The sequence below is a fragment of the Fundulus heteroclitus genome, chromosome 11, assembly GCF_011125445.2.
Source record: "Fundulus heteroclitus isolate FHET01 chromosome 11, MU-UCD_Fhet_4.1, whole genome shotgun sequence".
NCBI lineage: Eukaryota > Metazoa > Chordata > Actinopteri > Cyprinodontiformes > Fundulidae > Fundulus > Fundulus heteroclitus.
The window spans coordinates 9,075,811-9,088,282 of NC_046371.1; the positions used below are offsets into that span (position 1 = coordinate 9,075,811).

The 12,472-nt window shown below is 46.9% G+C and overlaps 1 protein-coding gene across 1 annotated transcript; it reads left to right on the forward strand.

Moving 5' to 3' along the window:
* The first annotated feature begins 5,567 nt into the window (after nucleotides 1–5,567).
* LOC118564635 (mucin-5AC-like) lies at nucleotides 5,568–8,305 on the forward strand. The gene is made up of 3 exons (XM_036143519.1): nucleotides 5,568–7,314; nucleotides 7,483–7,642; nucleotides 7,789–8,305. Exons 1-3 carry the CDS (start codon nucleotides 5,568–5,570, stop codon nucleotides 8,303–8,305), a joined length of 2,424 nt encoding a protein of 807 aa, XP_035999412.1.
* Nucleotides 8,306–12,472: the final 4,167 nt, after the last annotated feature.

Genomic DNA, 12,472 nt, shown 5'->3' on the forward strand with positions numbered 1-12,472 from the left:
TGGCGTCAACCACTACATATAGTGTTCCCACAACAACTGCATCAACAACAACCACAACTGCTCCACCAACAACCACAACTATGGCGTTAACCACTACATCTACTGTCCCTACAACAACTGCAGCACCAACAACCACTACTGCAGCAAAGACAACTACAACTGCTCCACCAACAATCACAACTATGGCTTCAACCACTACATCTACTGACCCCACAACAACTTTAGCAACAACTACAACCACTGAAGCAACAACGGCAACTGGTCCACCAACCACCACAACCACTACATCTACTGCCCACAGAACAACTACAGCACCAACAACGACTACTGCAGCAACAACAACCACTACTGCAACAACAACTACAACTTCTCCACCAACAACCACAACTATGGCGTCAACCACTACATATAGTGTTCCCACACCAACTGCATCAACAACAACCACTACTGCACCACCAACAACCACAACCATGGCTTCAACCACTACATCTACTGGCCCCACAACAACTACAGCACCAACAACGACTGCTGAAATAACCACAACCACTACTGCATCACCGACAACTACAACTGCTCCACCTACAACCACAACTATAGCTTCAACCACTGCATCTACTGCCCCGACAACAACTGCAGCACCAACAACTACAACTGAAGCAACAACAACTGCTCCACCAAAAACCACAACTATGGCTTCAAGTACTACATCTACAGCCTCTACAACTGAAGCAACAACGACTACTGCAGCAACAACAACCACAACTGCTTCACCAACAACCACAACTATGGCTTCAGCCACTACATCTACTGCCCCCACAACAACTACAGCACCAACAACTACTGCAGCAACAACAAGCACAACTGCTTCACCAACAACCACAACTATGGCTTCAGCCACTACATCTACTGCCCCAACAACAACTACAGCACCAACAACCAATACTGCAGCAACAACAACTGTTTCACCTACAACCACATCTATGGCTTCAACTACTACATCTACTGCCTCTACAACTGCAGCACCAACAACTACTACTGCAGCAACAACAACCACAACTGCTCCACCAACAACCACAACTATCGCTTCAACCACTACATCTACTGCCTCTACAACTGCAGCAACAGCAACTACTACTGCAGCAACAACAACCACAACTGCTCCACCAACAATTACAACTATGGTTTCAGCCACTACATCTACTGCCCCAACAACAACTACAAGACCAACAACAACTACTCTAGCAACTGCAACCACAACTTTTGCACCAACAACCACAACTATGGCGACAACCACTACATCTCGTGTTCCCATGAATACTTCAGCAACAGCAAGCACTACTTCACTAACAACAACGACAACTGCTCCACCAAAAACCACAACTATGGCGTCAACCACTACAACTACTGTCCCTACAACACCTACAGCACCAACAATCACTACTGCAGCAAAGACAACTATAACTGCTCCACCAAAAATCACAACTATGGCTTCAACCACTACATCTACTGTCCCCACAACAACTGCAGCACCAACAACCACTACTGCAGCAAAGACAACTACAACTGCTCCACCAAAAATCACAACTATGGCTTCAACCACTACATCTACTGACCCCACAAAAAGTACAACCCCAATAACAATTACTGCAGCAACAAATCCAACTGTACTAACAACAACCACAACTATTGCTTCAACCACTACATCTAGTGTTCCCACAACAACTTTAGCAAAAACTACAACTACTGAAGCAACAACGGCAACTGGTCCACAAACCACCAAGACCATGGCTTCAACAACTACATCTACTGCCCACACAACAACTACAGCACCAAGAACGACTACTGCAGCAACAACAACCAAAACTGCTCCACCAACAACCACAACTATGGCTTCAACCTCTGCATCTACTGCTTCCACAACAACTGCAGAACCAACAAACACTACTGCAGCAAAAACTGCTCAACCAACAACCACAACTATGACTTCAACCACTACATCTACTGACCCCACAAAAAGTACAACCCCAATAACAATTACTGCAGCAACAAATCCAACTGTACTAACAACAACCACAACTATTGCTTCAACCACTACATCTAGTGTTCCCACAACAACTTTAGCAAAAACTACAACTACTGAAGCAACAACGGCAACTGGTCCACAAACCACCAAGACCATGGCTTCAACAACTACATCTACTGCCCACACAACAACTACAGCACCAAGAACGACTACTGCAGCAACAACAACCAAAACTGCTCCACCAACAACCACAACTATGGCTTCAACCTCTGCATCTACTGCTTCCACAACAACTGCAGAACCAACAAACACTACTGCAGCAAAAACTGCTCAACCAACAACCACAACTATGACTTCAACCACTGAATCTACTGCCCTGACAACAACTGCAGCACCAACAACCTCAACTGCAGCAACAACAACTGCTCCACCAACCACCACAACCATGCCTTCAACCACTACATCTATTGCCTCTACAACTGCAGCACCAACAACTACTACTACTCCACCAACAACCACAACCATGGCTTTAACCACTACATCTACTATCCCTACAACAACTCCAGCACCAAAAACCACTACTGCAGCAAAGACAACTACAACTGCTCCACCAACCACCACAACCATGGCTTCAACCCCTACATCTACTGTCCCCACAACAACTACAGCACCAACAACGACTACTGCAGCAACAACAACCACTACTGCAGCAACAACTACAACTGCTCCACCAACAACCACAACTATTGCGTCAACCACTAAATCTAGTGTTCCCACAACATCTGCACCACCAACAATCACAACTATGGCTTCAACCACTACATCTAGTGTTCCCACAACAACTTTAGCAACAACTACAACTACTGAAGCAACAACGGCAACTGGTCCACCAACCACCACAACCATGGCTTCAACCACTACATCTACTGTCCCCACAACAACTACAGCACCAACAACGACTACTGCAGCAATAACAACCACTACTGCCGCAACAACAACTACAACTGCTCCACCAACAACCACACCTTTGGCGTCAACCACTAGATCTAGTGTTCCCACAACAAATGCATCAACAACAACCACTACTGCACCACCAACAACCACATCCATAGCTTTAACCACTACATCTACTGCCCCCACAACTACTACAGAACCAACAACGACTGCTGAAGCAACCACAACCACAACTGCACCACCAACAACTAAAACTGCTCCACCAACAACCACAACTATGGCTTCAACCACTGCATCTACTGCCCAAACAACAACAACTGCAGCACCAACAACCACAACTGCAGCAACAACAACTGCTCCACCAACAACCACAACTATTGATTCAACTACTACATCTACTGCCTTTACCACTGCATTACCTACAACTACTGCCGCAACAACAACCACAATTGCTCCACCAACAACCACAACTATGGCTTTAACCTATACATCTACTGCCCCAACAACAACCTCAGCACCAACAACCACTACTGCAGCAACAACAACTGCTCTACCAACAACCACAACTATGGCTTCAACTACTACATATATTGCCTCTACAACTGCAGCACCAACAACTACTACTGCAACAACAACAACCACAACTGCTCCACCAACAACCACAAAAATGGCTTCAACCACTACTTCTACTGACCCCACAGCAACTGCAGTACCAACAACCAGTCTTGCAACAACTACTGCTCCACAAACAACCACAACTGCACCACCAACCACCACAACTATGGCTTCAACCACTACATCTACTGCCTCTACAACTGCAGCAACAGCAACTACTACTGCAGCAACAACAACCACAACTGCCCCACCAAAAACTTCAACTATGGCTTCAGCCACTACATCTACTGCACCCTCAACAACAACAGCACCAGCAACTGCTACTGCAGCAACAACAACTGCTACACCAACAACCACATCTATTGCTTCAACTACTACATCTACTGCCTCTACAACTGCAGCAACAGAAACTACTACTGCAGCAACAACAGCCACAACTACTCCACCAACAACCACAACTTTGGCTTCATCTACTACATCTACTGCCTCTACAATTGCAGCAACAACAACTTCTACTGCAGCAACAACAACCACAACTGCTCCACCAACAACCACAACTATGGCTTTAACCACTTCATCTACTGCACCGACAACAACTGCAGCTCCAACAACCACTACTGCAGCAACAACAACCACATCTACACCACCAAAAACTACAACTCTGGCTTCAACCAATACTTCTACTGACCCCACAGCAACTGTAGTACCAACAACCAGTCTTGCAAAAACAACTGCTCCACCAACAACCACAACTGCACCACCAACCACCACAACGATGGCTTCAAACACTACATCTACTGCCTCTACAACTGCAGCAACAGCAACTACTACTGCAGCCACAACAACCACAACTATGGCTTCAACCACTCCATCTAATGCACCGACAACAACTGCAGCTCCAACAACCACTACTGCAGCAACAACAACCACAACTATGGCTTCAACCACTACATCTACTGCCCCCACAAAAACCACAGCACCAACAACGACTGCTGAAGCAACCGCAACAACAACCACAACGCCACCACCAACAACTACAACTGCTCCACCAACAACCACAACTATGGCTTCAACCACTGCATCTACTGCCCTGACAACAACTGCAGCAACAACAACTGCTCCACCAACAACCACAACTATGGCGTCAACTGCTACATCTACTGCCTCCACAACTGCAGCACCAACAACTACGACTGCAGCAACAACAACTACAACTGCTCCACCAACAACCACAACTATGGCTTCAACCATTACGTCTACTGACCCCAGAGCAACTGCAGTACCAACAACTAGTCCTGAAACAACTGCTCCACAAACAACCACAACTGCACCACCAATCACCACATCTATGGCTTCAACCACTACATCTACTGCCTCTACAACTGCAGCAACAGAATCTACTACTGCAGCAACAACAAGCACAACTGCTCCACCAACAACAACAACTATGGCTTCAACCACTACATCTTCTGCCCCCACAACAACTTCAGCACCAACAACCACATCTATGGCTTTAAGTATTACATCTACTGCCTCTACAACTGCAGCACCAACAACTACAACTGCAGCAACAACAACCACAACTGCTCTACAAACAACCACAACTACGGCTTCAACCACTGCATCTACTGTCCCCACAACAACTGCAGCACCAACAACAGCTACTGCAGCAACAACAGCAACAACTTCACCACCAACAACGACAACAGCTCCACCAACAACCACAACCATGGCTTCAATCACTACATCTACTGCCCCCACAACAACTACAGCACCGACAACAACTATTGCAGCAAAAACAACTACAACTGCTCCACAAACAACCACAACTGGACATCCAACCACCACAACCATGGCTTCAAGCACTACATCTACTGCCCCCAAAACAACTACAACACCAACAACGACTGCTAAAGCAACCGCAACCACAACTCCACCACCAACAACTACAACTGCTCCACCAACAACCACAACTATGGCTTCAACCACTGCATCTACTGCCCCAACAACAACTGCAGCACAAACAACCACAACTGCAGCAACAACAACTGCTCCACCAACAACCACAACTATTGCTTCAACTACTAGACCTACTGCCTCTACAATTGCAGCACAAACAACTACTACTGCAGCAACAACAACAACCACAACTGCTCCACCAACAACCACAACTATGGCTTCAACCACTACATCTACTGCCCCAACAACAACTGCAGCACCAACAACCACTGTTATAGCAACAACAACTGCTCCACCAAAAACCACAACTATGGCTTCAAGTGTTACCTCTACTTCCTCTACAACTGCAGCACCAACAACTACTACTGCAGCAACAACAACCACAACTGCTCCACCAACAACCACAACTATGGCTTCTACCATTACATCTACTGCCCCAACAACAACTGCAGCACCAACAACCACTGTTACAGCAACAACAACTGCTCCACCAAAAACCACAACTATAGCTTCAACTATTACCTCTACTTCCTCTACAACTGCAACAACAGCAACTACTACTGCAGCAACAACAACTATATCTGCACCACCAACAACCACAACTGTTGCACCAACAACAACTATGGCTTCAACCACTACTTCTACTGACCCCACAGCAACTGCAGTACCAACAACCACTACTGCAGCAACAACCACTATAACTGCTCCACAAACAACCACAACTGGACATCCAACTACCACAACCATGGCTTCAACCACTATATCTACTGCCCCCACAACAACTATAGCACCAACAACGACTGCTAAGGCAACCGCAACCGCAACCACAACGCCACCACCAACAACAACAACTGCTCCACAAACAACCACAACTGCACCACCAACCACCACAACCATGGCTTCATCCACTACATCTACTGCCTCCACAGCAACTACAGCACCAACAACGACTACTGAAGAAACTGCAACCACAACTTTGGCACAAACAACCACAACTGCTCCACCAGCAACCACAACTATCGCTTCAACCTCTACATCTGCTACCCCTACAACAACTGCAGCAACAACATCCGCTCCACCAACAACCAAAACTATGGCTTTAATTACTACAGATTCTGCCCCCACAACTGCAGCACTAACAACCAGTACTGCAACAACAACTGCTGTACCAACAACAACTATGGCTTCAACCACTAAATCTGCTGCCACCACAACTGGAGCACCAACAACCACTACTGCAGCAACAACAACCACAACTGCTCCGTCAACAACCACAACTATGGCTTCAGCTACTACATCTACTGCCCCCACAACTGCAATGACAACAACCACTACTGCAGCAACAACTGCTCCACCAACAACCACAACAATGGCTTCAACCACTACATCTACTGCCCCCACAACAACTGCAGCACCAACAACTACTACTGCAGGAACTACTGCAGCAACAACAACCACAACGACTCCACTAACAACCACAACTATGGATTCAACCACTAGATCTAGTGTTCCTACAACAACTGCATCAACAACAACGACAACTGCTCCACCAACACCCACAACTATGGCTCAAACCACTACATCTACTGTCCCCTCAACTGCAGCCCCAATGACCACTACTGAAGCAACAACAACCACAACTGCTCCACCATCAACCACAACTATGGCTTCAACCACTACATCTACTGCCCCCACAACAACTGCAGAAACAACAACCACAACCGCAGCACCAACCACTACAACCGTGGCTCCGACAACCACAATTGCAGTACCCACCACCACATATGTGGCTCCAACAACCACAATTGCTGCTCCCTCCACCAAAACTTTGGCTCCAACAAACACAACTGCTGCTCCCTCCACCACAACTTTGGCTCCAACAACCACAACTGCACAACCAACCAGCACAACCCCGGCAATCACAAACGGTTCCTCCTCCACCCCGACTTTGTCTCCGACCACCACAACCGCAGCAAAAACCACCACAACTGTGGCTCCAACAACCACAACTGCTGCTCCCTCTACCACAACTTCGGCTCCAACAACCACAACTGCTTCTCCCTCAACCACAACTTCAGCTCCGGCAACAACAACTGCTCAACCAACTACAACTGCAACAATCACAACTGCTGCTCCCTCCACCACAACTTTGTCTCCAACAACCACAACTGCAGCATTAACCACTACAACTAAGGTTCCAACAGCCACAACTGCTTCCCCCTCCACCATAACTTCAGCTTCAACAACAAAAACTGCAGCATTAACCACCACAGCCATGGCTCCTACCACCACAACTGCTCAACCAACCACCACAACAATAACTCCATCAACAACAACTGCTCAACTGTCCACCACAACTCTGACAACCGCAACTACTGCCCCAACAACAAAATCTACAACGACTACTACAACCATAAAGCCAACCACAAAAACTACAACAAAATCTACACAGACTTCTACAACCATAAAGCCGACCACACAAACTACAACAAAATCTACACTGACTACTACAAACATAAAGCCAACCGCAAAAACGACAACAAAATCTACACCGACTTCTACAACCATAAAGCTAACCACAAAAACTACAACAAAATCTACACCGACTTCTACAACCATAAAGCCCACCGCAAAAACGACAACAAAATCTACAACGACTACTACAACCAAAAAGCCAACCACGACAACTACAACAAAATCTACACCAACTACTACAATCATAAAGCCAATCACAAAACCTACAGCTGCTACTAGAACCACAACCAGTAGTGCATCTCAGTTCAAATTAGGTCTACTCCATCTGCTTGTTGGACTGCTTATTTTTATTCTCTAACTGATAAACTAAAATAAATAAAATGTTCACGTGATTTATGACTTGAGTAACTTTATTTAACATGAAGGGATTGTATACCAGGAGAAAGCTTTCATATTTCATATTTCAATGTAAATGTATTTCTTTTCCTTGACATACAGTAATATTATTTTCAGCAAATATTTAAATGTAATATAAATTAAGATATTTATCAAACCTGTTATTGTTTATTTCTTTTTTGTTTATGTGACAGTTGTTTCCTATAATCTTAGTTATGCATAAGCAAATTCAACATCTTGGTTACTTTTTGATGCAAGTGAATGTTTTATATCTTAACCGTAGTTGCTTTTTTAAAATGACACTTTGTAATTAAGTAGTATTTTACCTTTAAATATTGTCAGTAATTCATATTTCTGAAGAATTTGAGAATACAGATCAACTCTAACAAGATATTTAATGTCATGGATCTTTTTTTTTACTATCTTCCCTTTTCTAAAGGATTTGCGCTGTTCAATAAGATCATGGCACATTTTCCCACGTTTATTTGGGATCATCAAGCTTTTGTTTCGTTTAATTTTCTGATCTTTTTTCTAGGTGTATATGCATCTGTTCATCCATTTTCTAGTAATTGCAGTTACTTTGGTGACTGTCTCCAGTTGTCAATGGCTGAGAGGTAGATGACAATCTTACACGTCATAAGTCCATCAAAGGACACAATGAGGCAATATGAGGTAGGAGGGAACCAGAGTACACTGTGATAAACCGCAAATATGGAAGAAAGACATATATAATCTATGCAAAAAGAATCCAGCTGAGACATGTGTAATTATTACTTTTTAGCCTTGGTTTATGATTCTACACAATTGCTTAGAAATTGTATGTTTTTCACAGCAGCTGCTTGATCTGTTTTGTCTTATGTAAGAAGAGGGTCCAGAGAGTCTGCCAAGTGTATTGAATTTTGTTGTATTTACAGATAATACAGTATAACCATTTTTTTGTTCTGATAAGTTAAAGCAGCTTTTGGAGGTTGGTGGTTTGTTTGACAGAAATAAATAATATTTAAATGTATCTATGTCATGTCTTTCTTAAGAGGTTTGACGAACATGCACAACACACAAAGAGATCAGAGCAGATTTTAGATGTTTATAGCTCACAGAACTGCAAGATCACAAGAGGAGCTCAACTGAGTGACGACAACGGGGGAAACAGAAGAGGTATGCTCAGAGATCTGTAAGTGCAAGTCTACTCGAGATTGTAAGAGCTACGGGTAGTGACTGCTTACTGTGGGGCGCAGAGACCGAGCCGGGGGAAGTGGAATGGAGAGCGCGGCCCAGCGAACTACCTCCAGCAGCTGACTGAGTGACAGGTGGGCGGTCCGGTGGAGTCAGGAGGTTTCCGAGCAGCGGAGGCGGGAGGAGGGGTCCAGAGACAGCTGAAGGAACCAGGTAGTCCAGTGAGTGGGGGTCCTGAGCCCGGCTTGGTAAAATCGAGGAAGCGTCAGGTAATCTTCTGGAGAGGGATCCAGTGAGCGATTGGCGGGTACTTGACTGAAGACATCGGGGCTCGGGGAAACAATTAGGGATCCGAAGGACGGGAGACAACCCTGAAGCACAAGGGACAGGAGTTACTCGAGGGAAATGTAAGAACTGTCTGTGGACAGCGGCCAATACAGCATACCACATAGGTTAACGTTCTGGCGTCCTTCAGCTGTCTGAACGCCGTTCTTATAGTGTTGCTGCATGCAGCAGAACAGGCCACAGGTGTGTGTTCCCGCCCACCTTTCAACTCAAGTCACCTGCAAAAAGGAGAGAGAGAAGGAAAAGGCAGCACTGGCGGACAGAAGCACGGCATCGCCTGCTGAGCCCTGACACTCCCCCCCCCCTCAACGGTCGTCACCCGGCGACCCCGAGGAAGACATGGAAGGGCGAGAGGCGAGGAACTCATCGATCAGGGACTGGTCAGGAATGGCGGAATCGGGCAACCAGGACCGGTCTTTGGGATCGCGGCCCTCCCAGTTGACAAGGTATTGGTGACCCCCGCCCCGTCAACGGGAATCCACGACCCGTCGGATCTGGTGGCCCTGGTGGTCCTGGGAGGTTGGAGGGGGCTCGGCAGGAGGGCACAAGATGCTAGGACACACAGGCTTGATGTGAGAGACGTGGAATGTAGAATGGATCCGGGAGTGGGGAGGAAGACGGAGACGGACGGCAGTGGGGCTGATGATAGAAGTGACTTTGTAGGGGCCAGAGTAGCGGGGAGCCAACCTGCGGCAGGCAGAAGGGAGGTGCTGGGTGGAGAGCCAGACCTGCTGACCGGGATGGTAATGGGGCGTTGGATCTTGTTTTCTGTGGTTTTGCTCAGCGGTTCTGTGTAGGGCCTGGATGGTTTGGGACCAGAACTGATGGCAGCGATGAATATAGTGTTGTACGGAGGGAACCGCAATTTGACGCTGATCAAATTGCGGGAAGAGTGGAGGTTGATAACCCAGAGAGGCTTCGAAGGGAGAAAAACCAGTGGCATTGGAGGTGTGTGAGTTATGTGCATATTCAATCCAAGGGAGGTACTTATTCCAGTCGGACGAATTAGAAGAGGTCAGGCAACGGAGGGTGGACTCCAGCTCCTGGTTAAGATGTTCTGTCTGACCGTTGGTCTGTGGGTGGTACCTGTAGGTGAGGGTGTACCTGGCCCCATGGGCCATGGCAAACTCCCTCCACACCTGCGAGGTGAACTGAGGACCACGGTCAGACAGAATCTCTCTTGGGATGCCGTGCAGAGGAAAGACGTGCTTAACCAGGAGCTGGGCCTTTTGAAGGGCAGAGGGGAACTTTCGGAGGGGAACCAGGTGGATAAGGAAGAGGCTTTCAGTGGTGGGGACAAATGCAGATTTAAAGACGCAAAATAAAAGTTTAGTAAGGCGGTGAAAGAGGCTAAACTGAGAAGATGCAAAACCAGTTTTCAGCCAACAACTCTGTGTCTGTCTGGAAAGGGCTTAGACAGATCACAAATTACAAGCCTAAAGCCCCCCATTCCATGAACGACCGACACTTAGCCAACGACCTGAACAAATTCTACTGTCGTTTCAACAGAAAAGGGACAGTCCTGCAACCACCCCCCACGACACCCCCCAACAGATCACCTCCACCTCCTCCTCCTTCACCTCAGTGACAACTCTTTCCATACACGAGAGAGATGTTAACAAACTCTTCAGAAGACAGAACCCCCGGAAAGCTGCTGGACCAGACTCTGTCTCTCCATCCACCTCGAAGCACTGTGCTAATCAGCTGTCGCTAGTGTTCCCAGACATTTTTAACACCTCACTGGCGACATGTCACATGCCAACCTGCTTCAAATCCTCCACTATTATCCCTGTTCCCAAGAAGCCAAGGTCCACAGGACTTAATGACTTTAGACCCGTCGCTCTGACCTCTGTGGTTATGAAGTCCTTTGAGCGCCTTGTGCTTTCACACCTGAAAGAATTCTCTGACCCCCTCCTGGACCCCCTGCAGTTTGCCTACAGAGCCAACAGGTCTGCAGACAATGCTGTCAACCTGGCCCTTCACCACGTCCTACAGCACCTGGACACTGAAGGAAACTACGCCAGGATCCTGTTTGTGGATTTCAGCTCTGCCTTCAACACAGTTATCTCAGCTCTACTTCAGGAGAAGCTATCCTAGCTGAGTGTGCCTGACTCCACCTGCAGGTGGATTACAGACTTCCTGTCTGACTGGAAGCACCACGTGAAGCTGGGAAAACATGTTTCCGGCTCACAGCTCATCAGCACTGGTTCCCCCCTGGGCTGTGTTGTTTCTCCTCTGCTCTTCTCCCTGCACACCAACAGCTGAACCTCCAGCCATCAGTCTGTCAAGCTTCTGAAGTTTACGGACGACACCACTCTCATCGGACTTATCTCTGATGGTGACAAGTCCGCCTACAGGTGGGAGGCTGACCATCTGGTGACCTGGTGCAGGGAGAATAACCTGGAGCTCAACGCTGTAAAAACAGGGGAGATGGTTGTGGACTTCAGGAACAAATCAGCCCCAGCTACCCCCATCACCCTCTGTGACTCCGCAATTGACACTGTGGAGTCTTTCTGCTTCGTGGGAACTATG